Here is a 19,382-nt window from a genome sequence, read left to right on the forward strand (position 1 = left end):
ATACTTCTATCTCTGTTTTTAGACTTCGCATACAGCTATTCGCTGTCTGAAGGCCAAAACCTCTTGTAGACCATACCAACAAGCATTTGCAATGCAATAGCCTCGCATTATTAAAGTTTGAGCTAATGGTGTTGCATTATTATTAGCAACGCCAATAGCTCAAACTTTAATAATGCAAGACCTATTGCATTGTAAATGCTTGTTGTTTATTTAGGGTGTCCCTCTCTATCTCTTTACATACACACACTCCAGACACCCCCCCCCCCTCCCCAACCACTGCCCATTCAAATACTGCATTTGCTTTTCTTTTGGTACTGTCCGTATTTAAACAGCTTTGTTTCTCCTTCATGCACTTCCGCATAGAGAGTGAATTGTAAATGGCACATATGTGACCATCTTTTGCACTCTCTGCAAGGAGTCCAAGGATTGAATGAACACGCAGTCTAATCACTATTATGACCATGTAAGAAACACTGTGAAAACAGGAACTGCCTCCATCCTCACCTCCAGGGTGCTCTCAATTTTGCCCCATCATGAACACTCATCCACACCCTAAACTAACCCATACATGTGACACAACTACGTTTTCAGTATGTCCTGTGCAAGACTCATGTTGCTTGAAAACCAAAGCTACATAAATACATCATTTATGAAAAAATACATACTCCAAAGGAATAGCTAATCATATTCTATGTTACGTGTACTACGTAAAACATCTGAAGTGTAAATCACTGACTTGGATTATTTGCAGGGTTATTACATTTATTACTGAGAAAGAGATCAGTGGTTTTGCTGGTAAAGTGAAAGATACAAATATAGGGTCCAGTAGGCGCCCTTATCAATGTCTGTGTTCAGTTACTGGCGGTGTGCAGAACTCATCCCACTTAAAGACCCGAGTGTGCCGATGTGACTACATCATGTGCCTGTGGGAGTGCTAGTTAAGGGATATGCCTGTATGACTGAAGGGTAAGAGGGTTGTCCGTATGCATGCAGGGTGAGAGATGTGCCCAAGTGAGTGCTGGATACAGCGCAATAAAAAGACCAATATTTCAGGGGCTTGTAGCCTAAAAACGAGACCGGTTGCAGAGCAACTCCAAAACAGTATGGCACCCACTTGACAAACACCTGCCTTTATGTGCACCTGTTGCCCTGGCAGATTCCTGAAGAGATCACAGTCCTCCGCCAGAGGAGCGGAGACCCTGTCCTCCGCTGAACTGGAGATGTGGTAGGCCGCTCGCCGAGGTCTGTACGACTCCTAAAGGCTGCCTCCGCTATTGCACAAGGAATTCAGCATTTCAACATTTATTAAAGCATCTCACTTAAAGGTCACTGTGTTCACATTAATTATGTCTACATTTCATATCGTGGTACCTCAGTCCCTATGGACATGTTGAATTTGCGTGCTTTTCTTGCACAAAGCATATGATATTTTACATTTTGAATGTTACAAACTAGGAGCAGTTCCGTGGTTTGAGGGAGATTTTTTTGTATTTAGAGGGGCCACATAATGCAAAGGTAGAAGGAGGACTATTGTACAGTGAAATCTGTCCGGCCCCTGTTAATGGGGAGAAGGGGACAAAGAAAAAGAGGGCTGAGCAGGAAGTGCCTGGATCTTGTGAAATGATGGACTTTAGGGTTTGTTGGGATGTCCATAGGTGGTGAGTGATACAGCGGACCGTCATGGAAAGGGGAGTGGCGTGTTCTAGCAATGACATAGGGGGCCGCGGGCCGGGGGTCAAGCATTTGAACGTTCTTTTGTGGTACACATTTGATTTTAATGGAACGCCCTTTTCTTCATAGCATTTTGTCTGTGCAAAGTGTGAGAAGGCCTTCCTAGGACATCGTCACTACGAGAAGAGAGGCTTGGCTTATTGTGAGACTCACTACAATCAGGTAAGAGGCTATAGCATGTGCATGTTTGATAGATGTATAAATATATGTCACGTACCTTGTATTTTCCTGCAAGTAAGAAGCTTTTGACATCACACATGTGGTCTTTAATGACTGCTTGTCTCCTGCTCCTGGTGAAGAAGCTACTTTGGTTATTTCTTGTGAGGCTTCTATACTTCCTTTACTCACATTTAGCGAACTACTTTTTGTTTTTGGTTAAGCACTCCATGAGAGTTCATGTGTTTTCCAGCTGTCTCGCTTGTGTGGTTTTCTCAACCCCACTTTCTCTGCTTATGTGCTTTCCTCCCCCACCTGCCCTCATGTTGGTTTCACCCGTGTGCTTCTACTCCAGCACTCCACTTTGCTCTCTTTCGCCCGTGTTCTCTCCCTCTTGTTGCTTCTCTTCTGCCCTTAAAGTATTCTCTTTAGCCATAACAAGCTAAAAATATCCCTGTTGCTGTGCTTTTAGGGACACGCTGAGAGAGGTGGTAAGCAACAGCACTCTGGCAAGTATTTTAGGAGGATAAGCAGCACAGAGGGAGAGAGCTAGAAAGTACTTGAATTCTCATGGAGTGCTCAATAAAAAAGAAATAAAGTAGTTTCCTAAATGTGAGCAGTGGAAGGATGCAAGTTCGAATGGCAAAAGGATCATAAAGGGTCTATGCTGTAGGTCAGGCACAAACACAAGAAGAAGTCAAGACATCGAACAAGAAGCAAGCAAATAAGAGTGACAGTAAAGACAAGCAATGATAAGCAGTGGGCAGGCTGTTAGCCCACTCATGGTATGTGTATTTGTTTAACACTCTTTCATCCACGAGGGTATGCTAGCACTGAGCAGGTGTGTGCGCCTTGCACAGCCTAAGATAGATTGGTTAATTGAAAAGCCAGGACTTCAGCTTCTTGCAGATTCAAGAAGAGAGGAGGAGGTTCTGATGTGGAGTGGGAGGCCATTCCACGCTTTAGGAGTGATGTAAGAGAATGCCCGTCTTCCCGCTCCAGTACTGTTTTTACATGGGATGTGTGTAAGTAGGAGTCCTGCAGAGCAGATGTGTCTGGGTAGTTGATAGGAGAAGATGCGACTGTTCAGATAGATGGGGCCCAAGTTGTGTAGTGCCTTGAAGGTATGTGTGTAGAGTTTGAAATGAGTGCTTTGTGTGTCTGGAGCCAGTGGAGCTCCCTTTGTTGTGGTTTCTGTGTGGGAGATTGCCGATGAGTCTGTCTCTTGAGTTCTGGATGGTTTATAGTCTTCTACTGAGTTGCTTAGGAGGCTAGAGGTAAAAGTACAATACAAGGAACTTAGTTAGCATATGATAAGTTGCACAGTATACGTTATGCCCTAGGGGCCTCACAAACCATATACTAAAATAGTGGTATAAGAACCACGTGAGGGATAGAAGTCAGGCCTAGGGCCTGTAGAACCGCTGGGGCAACCAAGAACCACCCACGGTAGGGACACAGGAGACCCACGGGGGACGCGTGCAGTGTCTAAACACAGCCACGAATCACCATTTACTTTCTATGGAGAACAAACAAGTTACAAATTTAAAGAATAAGGACACTTGGGAGCGAACTACGATGGAACCCTTTTAGACCAGGACACTTCGAGAGTCAAGATCCACGGGAGCACCGGAGTACTCGTGTTACTGGTGCATAGGTGTCTGGTTTCGTCGTCGATTCTAATGGAGAGCTGCGAAGAAGTGCTGCAGGCGACCAGAGAAAAAGTGTCCGGGTGAATCGGAGCTGTGAAGAACCTGAAAGCAGAGGGGACAGAGTCTGGGTCACTAGCCAGTGACCAGGATGGCGACAGGAAGATGCCAGCTGATGTCGGGTGCTTTCAAGCGAAGTAGGTGCAGCTTGACTCTTCAGCCACGAGGACCAGGAGGCATCGACAACGAGCAGGAGCTGGATTCGAGTTATCCCACTTAGGATGTCGAGTGCTGCAGCGTCAGAATCCGGATTGGACCCAACAAGCCTTGGCAACAGCAACCCACGCAAGATGACAAGATTGGCTTAAGTGCAGACCAGCAAGGTCTGAGGGATTCACCCTTTGGAGGGGAGTCAGAGCACGTCTGGAGCAACCAGGAAAGCTCAAGAAACAAATGATAGTCCTCCGTGTGGGCCCACTAGCCAACGGACTAGGAAACACGAAGGAGCCTCGAACTGCAGTGAAGAAAGGGGACTCACGGGTCACTCGTGGAGTGCTGGCCTCTGTACTTTGGTGCAAAAGGTGCTCGGGGCAGGGGCTTCAAATACCCCCAAAGCACAACTTCGGGAAACTCCGGGAAGTAGGTGCAGTCGCCAAAATGCAGGATGTCCAGGAGTTCTGGTCCCACGTCTCTCGTGTCAGCTACCGGTCTCAGCTCTGCTGGGAACTAGTGTCAGCTTCACAGATATCTGGATGTCCGTGTCCTGTGTCACAGATTCTTCGGGATCCGGCGGAAGCCTCGAAAATGCAGGCCGGCAAAGATGCTTCTTTGGTGCCTGTTTGAACAGGGGGGTCACTCCTTGACCCCAAGGGAGATTCTTCAGTCTTTCAGTCGAAATGAAATGTCGAAGGTCCAGGATTTCTTCTTCAGAGTTTCGTCCAGGGTAATCTAAAGTCATAGGGACTAGGTTCCTATACTTATACTAAGTTTAGGGGTTGGACTAACTATAGGGTCCCACCAATGGGAGGACCCCTTCCCCTTTGTCCAGTTTCGCGCCAGAGCTGGGTCTGAGTGCCCCAGCAACCGATTTGAACTGGGAAATGTATGGAGCACCTTGTGTGCCCCGGGCAGTGTCTGAAAAGCATTCACTGAATGCAACCCACACTGCCCCAATACACTAAAGCCTGTCTGGGGAGGACAGGAAACCTATTGTCCAGGCCTCCCCTGCCGGAGTTTCATCCAGCAGCAGGAGGTCAGACTCGTGTCTGTGGCAGCAGCATCCATTTTGTGATGCTGGGGCTCTTTTAAACTTTAACCGGGTATACCAGTGTGTACATGTCTTCTCCCTCTAGAAGGGTGGAATTCTACACCCGCCGCCAGAATTGGACGGGGGGGGGGGGGGGATAGGATCCAAAGCGTTTGATACCAAACAGGACATGTTTTGATAAAGCCAAACCAAAGTTAGCATTAACCGCGAGGATTATAATGCACTTAAGAAAATATGGTATGGCTATATCATAGAACAGCTATAATGAGGGATTTCTGAAAGCTGCAGAGGGGCTCAGCTCATGCTAGGGCACCCTCCCACACAAAACCAAGCACTCTGCCTTCAGGATTGTCAAGGCCTGCCATAGGAGGTTAATATGTGTCTATTTTTAAAGGTAGATATAGGTATACTATATCTAAGTAAGGGGTGCTCACACCACCTTACCCAGGCTACAAGTGCAAACCTGTTGTGCCATTTTGGAAGGCTAACCAGGGGTGGCATAATACATGCTTCAGCCCCTGGTAGGCCTCTGGGGTACCTATGCCCTGTGTACCTAGGGTACCATATACTAGGGGCTCACAAGGTAGCTCAGTAACCCATCTGGTATGTACCTAAAGTACATGGAATACATTTTAGTGAGAAAGCAGATGGACTGGGGCCCTGAATAGCAGGGTCCCAGTCCAACTAAGTCGAAAACCAGCAAAACAACAGGCAAAAAGTGGGGGTAACCATGCAGTAAGATTCTACCATCCTACAAAGGGGACCACATCTGAATCCCAGGACTCCCTCAGTTTGTGAAGGTAGCTGGAGTTTTATAGATTAAAGTAGAGAGACATTGCCTCTTTGTGGCAGTTGAGCCTAGGGACTTTACATTTAAGAAGGTTGAATACAGGACCATTTTCCAGGTTCTTTCGGTATGGTGTCATGGTGTGTCTGATATGTAGGTAACAGAACAACTTGATATGTAGCAACCCAAATTTGTTGATTATTTCACCTAAGGAATTTATTGTGTTGGACTTTGCTATGTTGCCTAGCATCGATATACTGAGCTAATCCCATTTTGTTATCATCTTTAGTGTGTTGACCGTAGGGAATTATATTCCAACCCAAAGTGGAGTTTCTCCTGTAATGTTTGTGGCTCAATGTAATTTTGTTGGGGGGCTTTCCATAAGTATAATATCTGAGAGAGACAATTAGTTATAGATTCCTTACCTTGTGAATTACCCCCAGTCGTCAGACTTGATCCGGAGAATTTTTCGTCAGCAGTACCCGTGCGCGTCGAAAGGTGGCGTCGGTCAGCTCTGCATTTGTCGTTGGCGGGATGACGCTGCAGTAGCTACTTAGACACTGCCCTCGTGCGCTGGCATCAGGTTCGAGGCATGTGGGCTGCTAAATTCATATCTTTGCATTAGATCGCCACCTAGTGTTGGGTCCGGATGATCGCACATTGTTGTCCTGGAAGAGTCTTCGAAGTATCCTGAGATGGGTGGCTCCTCCCCTGGACTACAGTGCGCATGGGCATCGGCTCCATCCCCAGATTGTTTTTTTCCGCCATTGGGTTCGGATGCGGTCTCGACGTCTCTCCGTCGGAACCGAATAAACATCACTTTTTACGGCCAAAAGGCTTTGGGTTCTTTACGTCGGTATTGTTTGCGTACGGTCTCGAGTTCTTCCGTCTCTCGGAGCCGGAATCACCGGAGTTTTTACTACTCTTCGGACATCGAGGCCTTCTCATCGCGACTCGACACTAAGTTCCCAACATGGAGCGGAGTCCGTTTAAACTCTGTCCGCTCTGTGGGTCCAAATACCCACATATAGACGTACACCCGGTCTGTAATAAGTGCCTTTCGCCAGACAATGACGAAGGAAGTTGCCGGGCCTGTGCGAGTTTCAGGTCGAAGAAAACTCTCACGATTCGGCGCGCAGTGCGCCTTGTGGCCAAACAGGCGGCCCCGGATCCAGATAACATCTTCGACGACCAAGAAGAGGAGGACCAGAGCCATCATCTTCAAATCTCCCCGCCTGAGACGGAGGTCGAGGCTGATCCGGAATATGACGACGACGGAGTCGTGGGTCAAGGCCTTGAATACGTCGACGAGGTAGGGGACGACGTTATGGTTTATGGGGCCGAGGAAGATAGCTCAGGGGACGAGCTATGCCCCGAAGTTGACGAACATCAGGAGAGGGTCGCGGGATCGCCTGTCGGCCTTACCCAAGACCCTGTAGCGCAAGCCACGGCCCCGCCTGCTGGCCCGGCCACGGACATACTTGCTGCGCCGAGGGTTTCGAAACCGAAACTGAAAGCAACGGTCTCGACTGCACCTAAAATGGCCGACCCGAAACCGAAACCGAAAGTTAAGGACTCAATCGTCCCTAAGATGGCGGTCGCAACAGCAAAAACAAATAAACCGACGGCCTCATCGACTCCGTCGACCTCCGGTCCGCAGAAGTCGAAGAAACACGGCGATTCCAAAGGGTCGAAATCGGCGCCGGAGGAGAGATCCTCTAAAAAGGGTGGCACGCACAAGACAAGCGCGCCGGCGCCGGCAAAGCCTGCCAAGGCAACCGACACAGCCCCGGCTCCAACGGGGACATCTGCGCATCGCTCCAGGGACTCGGGGTCGGCGCCGTCCATCCCTCCAAAAGACCAACGGAACGTCGCATCCGAAGGCAAGGCCACCTCGTCGGTGCCAAAGACATCGGTCACCGACGCATCTCTCGTTGCTGCTTCACTACAAAGAATTAAAGACAAGGCTTTTTCTTCGTCGACGCCAACGCCATCGACGCAGAAGGCGGCAGACGTCCCGGTCAAGCCGGCAAGTAAGCTCCTCTTCCTTCTACCGCCAAAAGTGGCGCCAAAGGCCTTTTCCTCGAAATCGACGCCAAAGAAGTCGGAATCTTCTACGGCAGGGGCATCTTCGGGTCAAGTGCTCGACCCTGAAGAGGATTCGGAGTGTTTCATAGACGCGGACACGGGGAAGTTAACCCTTTATAAAAGGAAGATCACTTCGCAGCCGGTGGAATCCTACGTCATTCCCCTAAAGAAGAAAAAGTTTCCACAGGACGCCTCAGGCCTCATGGAACCTATCCAGCCTCCTCTGGGAAGGAGCCCAACACCGTCTCCAGACCACTCTGAAAGTGAGGGCTATGGTGAAGATGAACAATACACGTTCCCAGTAAATGAACCTGATGCACAGCCAGATTCTTATTATGGCATTGGGGACCAAGGCACCCAAGATGTGGGGCAAGACCCACAGACTTTCAGTACACGTGCATCCCCTACAGAGGATTCTGCAGGTTTTCATGCACTCATTGAGAGGGCAGCTGCTAATCATGATGTGGACATGCATGCTGACCCAGTTGAGGAAGACTTTCTATTCGACACCTTTTCAGTTTCGGAAAGAACTGTAAAGACCCTGCCTATGCTCAAAGGGGTCCTCAAGCATGCTGCGGACATCTTTAAAGAGCCTACCAGGGCGAGGGTGATCAACCCACGTATTGAAAAAAAGTACAGACCAGCGCCTGCAGACCCTGCATACATTCGAGGACAGTTGCCGCTTGACTCCTTGGTGGTAGCAAACGCACGCAAGAGGGCCAACTCCCAAACAACGGGTGAAGCTCCTCCCCCGGATAAGGAGTCCAAAGTGCTAGAGGCAGGAGGCAAAAGAGTGGCTGCACAGGCTGCCAATTTCTGGCGTATTGCAAATACACAGGCACTACTGGCACGTTATGATAGATCACATTACGACACACTAGAGCAGATTGTGGAACACCTGCCTCCGCAGTTTCAAGAGGGCACCAAAATGATTATACAAGAAGGACAACTGATCTCCAACGCGGCCATAAAGTGCGCACTTGATGTCGCGGACACAGCCGCTAGGGCCATTAACACCAGTGTCATGCTCAGAAGACAGGCTTGGCTCCGCATATCGGGGTTCAAACCTGACATTCAAACAACCATACTTAATCAACCAGTCAATCCGGATAGACTGTTTGGTCCAGATGTTGACACCACCCTGGAAAAAATTAAAAAGGACACTGAAACCGCTAAATCGATGGGGGCCCTACAATCTCAGCAGTTTCGTGGCAATAATTTTCGTCGCTCAGGTGCCCGTGGAGTCACCAGAGGACAGATGGGTCAACAGTCACAGTTCCCTAGAGGTGGAGCACAGTCCTCGTACCCCAAACAAAACAAGAGGGGCTACAGGGGAAACAGCAACAAAGGACGTGGCAAAGGAGGCAACAATTCACGCTCCTCTGCCCCAAGCAACCAGTGACTCTCTGTCACTGCCCCCCGACCATTTAACACCTGTCGGGGGGAGAATACAGCAGTTCCTGCCCGTCTGGATCAACATCACCACAGACAGGTGGGTGCGACAGCTTATCCAGTACGGTTATTGTCTAGAGTTAAAGTCCACTCCACCCAACATTCCACCAAGGCAAAGACCTATGTCCGCAGAGCACTTGCACTTATTGCAGCAGGAAGTGTTGGTGATGCTGCAAAAAGGGGCAATCGAGCTCGTGCCAGTGGGGGAGGAAGGCACAGGGGTTTATTCCCTGTACTTCCTCATTCCAAAGAAGGACGGATCTCTCAGACCAATTCTGGATCTCCGTCCCCTCAATCTGTACATACTGTCAGAGCATTTCCACATGCTTACACTGCAACAGATTCTTCCTATGTTAAACAAAGGAGACTTCTTAGCAACCTTGGATCTCAAGGATGCTTATTTCCACATTCCGCTACATCCGTCCCACAGAAAGTACCTCAGGTTCACTATCCAGGGCACGCATTATCAGTTCAAAGTCCTACCCTTCGGAGTCACAACTGCCCCAAGGGTCTTTACCAAGTGTCTGGCGACTGTAGCAGCGCACCTCAGGAGGCAGAACATCCATGTCTACCCCTACCTCGACGACTGGCTCGTTCAAGCCAGGTCGGAACAGCAGTGCGCCGCGGACATGTCGACTACCATTCACCTCCTTCACGACCTGGGTTTCTCGTTGAATTACCCAAAGTCACACCTTCAGCCGGCACACGTCCGGCAGTTTCTGGGTGCGACAATCAATACCCTGACGGCCAAGGCACAACCAAACCAGGTCAGGATAGACGGCATACAGTCTTTAATCCAGAAGTTCAGACCGGGACACTCACTTCCAGCAAGAGTGTTCATGCAGTTGATAGGCATGATGGCCTCCTGCATCTTCATAGTCCCTCACGCACGGTTGCATATGCGCCCGCTCCAGGAGTGCTTAGCAAATCAGTGGACACAGGCTCAGGGACAATTAACAGACCTAGTGTTGGTTACCAGTCGGGCATACAACTCTCTGCATTGGTGGACTCCACACAACCTTTGCAAGGGCCGACTGTTCCAGGAGCCAGTGCCACAGGTTATCCTGACAACGGACGCATCTCTCCAGGGATGGGGAGCACACCTGCTCACTTACACAGTGCAGGGACTATGGACGACGCAGCAACAGAAGATGCACATCAACTATCTCGAACTGATGGCGATCTTCATGGCACTCAAGTCTTTCATTGTACATCTGTGCAACAAAGTGGTGTTAGTCCGGACGGACAACATGACCGCGATGTACTACATCCAAAAACAGGGGGGCACCCACTCACCACAGCTGTCTCACCTGGCTCAGAGCATGTGGAAGTGGGCCATTCAGAGGAACATCTTCCTCATGGCAGAACACCTCCCAGGGAAGGACAATCAGATGGCGGATCTGCTCAGCAGATACAGTCATCAAATGGACGAGTGGGAGATACATCCATCGGTACTCCAGCCGTACTTCCAAAGGTGGGGGCGTCCAGACATAGACCTGTTCGCCACAAGGGAGAACGCAAAATGCCAAAGCTTCGCCGCCAGGTTCCCACACCCCCAATCGCAGGGCAATGCGATATGGATGAACTGGTCAGGCAAATTTGCTTACGCTTTTCCCCCCGACACCCCTGATACCACTGGTGGCGAGGAAACTACGGCAACACTCCATGACACTCATCCTAGTTGCTCCAACGTGGGCGCGCCAAGCATGGTACACCACGTTCCTCGAACTCTCAGTGGTCCCGCATCAAAGACTGCGCCTCACGCCCAGACTTCTGACGCAGAACCATGGAGAAATTCAGCATCCAGATCCGCAACAGCTCAACCTAGCGATCTGGCTCCTGAAGTCTTAGAGTTTGGATACCTAAACCTACCTCCTGAATGCATGAACATCATCAAGGAGGCGAGGAAGCCGTCAACCAGAGCATGCTATGCCGCAAAATGGAAGCGTTTTGTCATTTACTGTGCAGACAATGACATAAACCCGCTAGATGCATCTATCCCTAACATCATTTGCTATCTGTTACACCTTTATAAGTGCAAACTAGCGTTCACTTCTATTCGGATACATCTATCCGCCATCGCAGCTTACCTTCAAAATAGGCAGCATCTCTCAGTCTTCAGGGTGCCTGCCATTAAAGCGTTTCTTGAAGGCCTGAAACGAGTCATTCCCCCAAGAACACCGCCAGCTCCCGTGTGGAACCTCAATGTGGTCCTCACCAGACTGATGGGACCACCGTTTGAGCCAATGCACTCGTGTGAACTGCAATTCCTAACGTGGAAAGTTGCTTTCCTAATTGCCATTACGTCACTAAGACGCGTAAGTGAGTTGCAAGCACTCACAATACAAGAGCCATTCATCCAGATTCATCCAAATAGGGTAGTACTACGTACTAACCCCAAATTCCTTCCAAAGGTGGTGTCACATTTTCATCTCAACCAAACTATCGATTTGCCAGCATTCTTCCAGAACCCACAAACAGTGGCGGAAAGGATGCTCCATACGTTAGACGTACGGAGGGCATTGATGTACTACATAGACAGGACACAACACTTTAGGAAAACAAAACAACTCTTCGTTGCCTTCTCACCACAACACAAAGGCAACCCAATTTCCAAAGCAGGAATAGCCAGATGGATTGTTAAGTGCATTCAAATCTGTTATCATAAAGCCAAGCGCACTTTAACAATACCCCCAAAGGCACACTCCACACGCAAGTTGGGGGCATCCATGGCTTTCCTTGGAAACATTCCTCTAGAGGACATTTGCAGAGCAGCCACGTGGGTTACACCACATACCTTTACAAAACACTACTGTGTTGATGTACATTCCAAACAGCAAGCGGCTGTAGGGCAGGCTGTTCTCAAGACACTTTTTCAGGTTTCTGCAGCTGGCACGGGCAACCGCCGCTGATGGAGGGACTGCTATGTATTCTATGCAAAGATATGAATTTAGCAGCCCACATGCCTCGAACTGAATATGCTACTTACCAGTATGCATCTGTTCTTGGCATGTAGGGCTGCTAACATTCATATCGCCCACCCTCCTCCCCGGTGCCTGTCGCAGCTGCAGATATACTATTGTATTCAATCATTAGCATGGACATCCTTTACACTTTTCACTCCATCCTCTGCCACAATGGCGAAAAACAATCTGGGGATGGAGCCGATGCCCATGCGCACTGTAGTCCAGGGGAGGAGCCACCCATCTCAGGATACTTCGAAGACTCTTCCAGGACAACAATGTGCGATCATCCGGACCCAACACTAGGTGGCGATCTAATGCAAAGATATGAATGTTAGCAGCCCTACATGCCAAGAACAGATGCATACTGGTAAGTAGCATATTCATTCTTTTACATGGCATTCCACGTCAGAAGAGCAGAGCCATGCAAGACACTGACCACTGGTGCACAAAACTAGGGCCCTGAAAGGGATTACCTGACCCTAGAAGTCAGTTCGCAGAACGGGGAGGATGGGTGGAGTGATAAGGAATATATAACTAATCTATGTCTCTTACAGAAATATCGTTCCCGAAGGTAAGTAACTTGTTCATCTGAAAGAGACAATAAGTTATAGATTCCTTTCATTGTGATTAGATACCCCAGCAATACCAACCCCTGAGGTGGGTCTGCGAGCCAAGTTCACACCAGAAAGTCCTGGAGAACGGAACGGCCAAAGAAGCTGTATCTCCGAATTTGGGTGTCCTGGCAGTAGTGTTTTGTGAACGTGTGCAGAGATGCCCATGTAGCTGCCTAACAGATGTCATTGAGGGGGAATCCCCATCCCAAAGCAGTGGTAGCCACGTCGCCCTGGTGGAAGGGGCGCGCAATCCCACTGGAGGCTCCTTCTTTGCCAAAGAGTAACAATCTTTGATACACAAGACAACCCACCTAGAGATGGTCCGTTTGTGCACGGCCCAACTTTTTTTGGTACCCTTGTAGCCAACAAAGAGCTGGTCATCCACCCGGAATTGCTTGGTGCGATCCAAATAAAATGAAAGCACACATTTGGATCCCGACAGTGGAGCCTCTCTTCCTCTTTAGAAGGATGCGGAGGCAGAAAGAAGGGGGGCAATGGTTTGACCAATGTGGAAATAAGTAACCACCTTGGGAAGAAAGGAAAGTCTGGTTCGGAGGACGATCTTGTCCGGATTACCTGCCAGAAAAGGAGGCTTTGAAGAAAGAGCTTGGAGCTCACTAACCCTACGAGCACAGGTGATGGAAATTAGAAAGACAATCTTTAAAGTAAGAAATCTGAGAGGACAGTTATGCAGTAGCTCAAAGGGAGCGCACATAAGGTAAGTAAGAACCTCCTGACTAGAAGAGATTACATACAAGTGGCTTACCACCGACTTTAAGTAGCACTGCAAGTGTTTTGTGACTGCAAATGCGGTCACAAAACAATGGTACATACCCTTCTGATTTGCTATTATGACGCTCTTGGCACAGCCCTTACTAATAACGACTCGCAAACACTATTTTGCGAGTCACGGACTCAAAATAGTGTTCGTACATACCACCACCCTTTCTGCGGTCGCAAATGCGCCAAAAACCGGTTGTACATCTGTCCTATGGACTGATGTAGAGTAGAAGTCTTAACTTAGTTGTCTTGTTTCTTTGTTTTACATGCAGTGTGGGGAGCCTTATGTGTTGACCTGTCACAGAGTTTCCGTGACTGCTGTTTGTTGTCTTTGTCTACATGAATGATTGTCTCTGCACTGTTTATGCAAGTGAACTAAGAAAGGGAGGTGTGTAGTATCCTGTGTGTCCTCATTCCCTGTATGTCTGAGCGAGTATCTGGAATGCTGAGAGTGAATGATGTAATAAAATGTTGATTTGTGGCCTGGAGTGGAAGCTAGGAGGTAGAGACAGTTGGAGGAAGGATGGAGCTCTGACAGGATCTACCTACTGTTGCTGTAACCTATGGGCCTAACATAAAATAAATAACTTCCTACCTGAGTAGCTCCATACCCGTGTATGAAAACCCTTTGCTCTTACTTCAACAGCCACTTGCCAAACTCTGAATAATTCCCTAAATTTCCTACCTGTAACATTGGATTGACCACTGGTTGAATCCAAATGCATATAGGTTAGCACTGGTTTGCGAAAAACAGCTGATCTCAAAGTGAACATGGGATGACTCCATGGTTCCTGCCGGTACAAATAATGCCTAGATATTCCTTCTGTAAAAAACGTCAGAGTATTTTTGAAATATTTCAAGCTAATCTAAATAGATTCACTATTGCATGAAGGCACTATGAAAGACTAGAAAATCTGTAACTGAAACCACAGTAAAAAACGAAAATAGAGACAAAAAACATTTGGCTGTGCCTTTCTGAAAAATACCACATAATTATTTAAACATACTTAAGAAACGTTATTTTTTTCCTCCCAGCTCTTCGGCGATGTCTGCTACAACTGCAATCATGTGATTGAGGGAGACGGTAAGCTATTTTTGCTGAGTCAACTTTTCTTAAGACATTTGTTAATGCTGTTTTTTTTAGACATTGTCCTATAGCCACTGCTTTGCATGACCGTGTTTTCAATGTTTCTTGTGTAGCACATTTTCTGCTGATAGGTGTAAACTGGATAATCCTTCATAGCCACTCTAGAAGTAGGAAGGAATTGAAGTGGTGAAGGAGTTAACGAAATCTGAACCTAGCAGTGAATGCTTACCTCATGCTATTGCCCTAATATTGCAATTGTGATGTTTATTCTTTGTATTTCACTTTGTGTTTTATTAACTTACTTACTAATTTGGAACATCACTTCAAAGGTTCTCCTACCAAGACGTATGCCCACAAGCAACATTCCCTTATTACCTTTAATGAGTGCCAAGTGCAGTCAATCAGTGCAAGAACACCTTTAAACAATTATAACTTAATATTTCATCTTTATTTAGTTTTGAAAACATTAACCTCTTCTTTTACATTTTATCTGATCTCAAAGAAATTTAAATGTTTCTCTATATGAGCAAATCCATTTCGCAGGGGTCTCCAAACCGGTCCTGGAGGGCCGGATCCATGCCAGATTTTTAAAATAACTACATGTATCTCAATGGGGATATCCCAAAAATCTGGCATGGATCCGGCCCTCCAGGGCCGGTTTGGAGACCCCTGATTTAAAGTATCATCATTAATTCTGTCAGTCAATCTAAATCCCTATCAGTTCTCTTTCTCCAACTCATATCTTTCATTTATCGACTTTCATGGCTCCTACCAAACAGCCCCATCCTCAGGAGATAAGAAAATGATTTTCATCAAACCATTCTTATAAATGTAAACTAGAATCTGGAAATCGAAACGGCCACAGCTACTACTATTTTGACCACAGTTGTACAGAGCTCACTAATAGTATTAACATTCCTGTAACTTCTTTATTTCATTCCCAAAAAGTAATTTCCTTCTTCCATGTAAAATCAATCACAGCCTCAGCCAATCGTAAATTACAAGGCTGTGCATATACAACCACAACCAAGCAACATAAACAACATTATAAATGTTTACAAATATATTACAATTTGACAGTCCAGTTCCCAATAGTGTCGTGCCATTTTCGATAGCAATCCCCACATGTTAAATGGAGAGGAAGACGCTTATTTTATTTCAATCAATTTACAAAAAGCACACCGAGAAGAGAATTGTAATTACCCAGAAGTCAACATGATTGCTAAAATATTCATAAGATCAAAATAACATACCGGGTCATTTCAAATACAATGTTTATCTTGTCTCTATCGAAAGAGAGGGATGCATCTAATGTCAAACACAGTCACATCCATCTTTCTATATTTCAGTTTTCTCTGTTTCACAGGATGAATAAGTATATTGGGTAAGTGGTATTCCCCACCACAATTCTCACATGTGGACACCCAATAAGTAAAATACAAAATAGATATAGGTCAGTCTTGATTTTAAAAGTATACATCATCTGTGCCCCCATATATGTGCTACAATTCTTAACATTTCCTTGGACCTATGTTGGAACCAAAATTCTAATTTTACTGAACATTTGATGCCTACATCATAGCAATCAAGAACTTCAGCCACAATTATTCGAAAAGTGAAGGAGAAAAATCTATCCCAAACGAACCCAATAGTTTATCAACCAAAGAGAATCTGGGAGAAGGGCAAGAAATATGTAAAAGTGTGGTGTCTACTCAACATTCCTAGTCAAATAGTATAATGCAAAATGTCCAGGATCAAACAAATAAAAAGCAGTAGTTCAACTCACCAGAGTCTGTGTCTTGTGTAAGTGTGGGCATATTTTGCGGATTCGCGCTCCACGAATTCGCGCAAAATGGCAAAAAATCCTCGAGTTCGCTGGAAAATCCGCAAACTCGCGGATTTGCACAAATAATGTGACCATGTGTATCTGTAACTTTGCCACCGCACCGAAAGGCGCCGAGGTCCCTCGAGTGAGCTGTCCATCATTGTGAGGAAAGGGCAGGAAGACGTTGCATACCCTAGTGTGTGTGTGTGTGGCGGGGCCAAACGGGTGGGGCTTCTGTGCGAGTTCACATGCTTCTTGTTAATAAAGGGTCAGAGACCGATCAGAGCAGCAGATGAGAAGAAAGCAGCCTCCTGGTCACAGGAAGTACACAGGGATTGCGCTTGAGAAACACGTGGATGCAAAGACCTCCATCAAGGATTACATCTAATTGAAGGCGGTAGATATGGGGAGGAAGCACACCTGGACCGTGCTCACTAGTTGGTTGGGCTGATTATAATGCGTGACTGAATTTGAGCTTCAACTCGGGCACCTGTTTATATCTGTAAGTGCTTCCTTTTGAGGTTTAATTTTTGTGACAGGAGCATCGTGCCAGAATGAATCCTGCCTGCATATTTATCCACGAAGATGCCACCGTGTTGTGCCATACTTCTACTCAACTGGAGTACTTTCTACTGGCTAATCAGTAAGTGCTACCTCATTGGGTAAATGTATAGTGCTTTTGCTACACTACAGCTGCGTAAAGGGCCAGAAGAGTTGTCTCCAGTGACCACGTGTGTCTGTAACTTTGCCACCGCGCCGAAAGGTGCCAAGGTCCCTCGAGTGAGCTGTCCATCATAGTGAGGAAAGGACGGGAAGACGTTGCATACTTTAGTGTGTGTGTGTGTGGCGGGGCCAAACGGGCGGGGCTTCTATGCGAGTTCACACGACTCTTGTTTATAATGGGTCAGAGATCGATCAGAGCAGCAGATGAGAAGAAAGCCGCCTCCTGGTCACAGGAAGTACACGGGGATTGCCCTAGAGAAACTCGTGGATGCAAAGACCTCCATCAAGGATTACATCTAATTGTAGGCGGTAGATATGGGGAGGAAGCACACCTGGACCGTGCTCACTAGTTGTTTGGGCTGATTATAATGCGCGTCTAAATTTGAGCTTCAACTCGGGCACCTGCTTATATCTGTAAGTGCTTCCTGTTGAGGTTTAATTTTTGTGACAGGAGCATCGTGCCAGAATGAATCCTGCCTGCATATTTATCCACGAAGATGCCACCGTGTTGTGCCATACCTCTACTCAACTGGAGTACTTTCTACTGGCTAATCAGTAATTGCTACCTCGTTGGGTAAATGTATAGTGCTTTTGCTACACTACAGCTGCGTAAAGGGCCAGAAGAGTTGTTTCCAGTGACCACGTGTGTCTGTAACTTTGCCACCACGCCGAAAGGCGCCGAGGTCCCTCGAGTGAGCTGTCCATCATAGTGAGGAAAGGGTGGGAAGACGTTGCATGCCCTAGTATGTGTGTGGCGGGGCCAAACGGGCGGGGCTTCTATGCTAGTTCACATGCCTCTTGTTTATAAAGGGTCAGAGACCGATCAGAGCAGCAGATGAGAAGAAAGCAGCCTCCTGGTCACAGGAAGTACACGGGGATTGCGCTCGAGAAACTCGTGGATGCAAAGACCTCCATCAAGGATTACTTTTAATTGTAGGCGGTAGATATAGGGAGGAAGCACACCTGCCTAGCCTAGACCATGCTCACTAGTTGTTTATGCTGATTATTTGAGCTTCAACTCTGGCATGTGCAAAAATATCCGCCCATGAGCGAATTTGCGAATTTTTCGGCAATTTCGCGAGATTCGCAAAATTGCCAAAAATTTGCAAATTCCGCGAGCGGAACGGATTTTGCGCCCATACTTAGTCTTGTGTCCTGGCAGGCACTCAGTGGTTTCCCAAAAGAAGTCCCACCATCATAAACGCTCCCCAAAAAACTTTGTAGCAACAGCTAATGTGAAACACCAGAATATCTTTGATCTGCATATACGCTTCTTACAAGTCCTCTCAGTTTTTGGGCTCATTGAAGCATGAAATTGCCTGAAGTGATTTCAGTGGGTACTTGCATTAATCAGCCAATGAAGGAAATTTGAGGTGGGAGATGACATGAATCAGGAATCGATATATTTATTTATTTATTTATTTAAAGAGTTTTATATATTTCTATTTCTATTTAAAAATATTTATACAGCGCACGTACACCAGCGGTTTCATGGCGCTAGACTGACAGAGAGCTAAACATGAGGGGAGAAGCAGGGGGAGTTAGTTGAGAAATTTTGCGAAAAGATGTGCCTTGAGCTGTTTCCGGAACAGTAGGTACGAGGTGGAGGCTCTGAGCTCAAGAGGCAGTGAGTTCCAGAAAATCGGGGCGAGGGTCGCGAACTTAGAGCCTCCCCATTTCTTCCTCCGGAACCGTGGGACCGTAAGGAGAGATAGGGTAGAAGACCGCAGTTCCCTGGCGGGAACATAGGGGATAATTTCAGATGAAATGAAAGCCGGGGCCGTGCCCAGTCGAGCCTGAAAAGTGATAGAAGCAAGCTTGAACTGGACACGGGCACAGACCGGGAGCCAATGTAGGGATTTCAAAAGGGGAGTGACATGGTGGGATTTAGGGAGTTTAAACACCAGGCGCGCCGCCTGGTTTTGGACTTGCTGCAGCCGCCGAAGACTATATGCAGGAATACCTGCATATAGGGAGTTGCCGTAGTCCAGGCGAGACACGACCATGGCAAGGGTAATTAGTTTAAGTGCATCAAATGAAAAAAAGCGGGACACCTTGCGTATGGTTCGCAGTGCCAGAAAGGAAGAGGAAACCACAGAGCTCACCTGGGAGTGGAGGGTGAGTTGGGAGTTGAGCTTGATGCCAAGGGTTTTTACTGAGGTAGAAGGGACAGGCGGAGGACCAAGGGAAGGGGGCCAAAAGATGGGAGACCAGGGGCTGGATGAACCACCCGTCAACACCAGCTCTGTTTTGTCTG

At 47.3% G+C, this 19,382-nt stretch overlaps 1 protein-coding gene across 2 annotated transcripts in view; it reads left to right on the forward strand.

The window, feature by feature from the left end:
- The window catches only part of LIMS2 (LIM zinc finger domain containing 2), a 354,252-nt gene that overhangs the window by 224,225 nt on the left and 110,645 nt on the right, over window positions 1-19,382 (forward strand). For both annotated transcript variants that reach the window (XM_086943811.1, XM_086943812.1), the window contains exons 7-8: window positions 1,801-1,893; window positions 14,526-14,574. In XM_086943811.1, coding sequence (XP_086799937.1) covers window positions 1,801-1,893; window positions 14,526-14,574 — 142 coding nt within the window. The remainder of the gene's footprint in view (window positions 1-1,800; window positions 1,894-14,525; window positions 14,575-19,382) is intronic.

This window comes from Lissotriton vulgaris, chromosome 11 (assembly GCF_964263255.1).
Source record: "Lissotriton vulgaris chromosome 11, aLisVul1.2, whole genome shotgun sequence".
NCBI lineage: Eukaryota > Metazoa > Chordata > Amphibia > Caudata > Salamandridae > Lissotriton > Lissotriton vulgaris.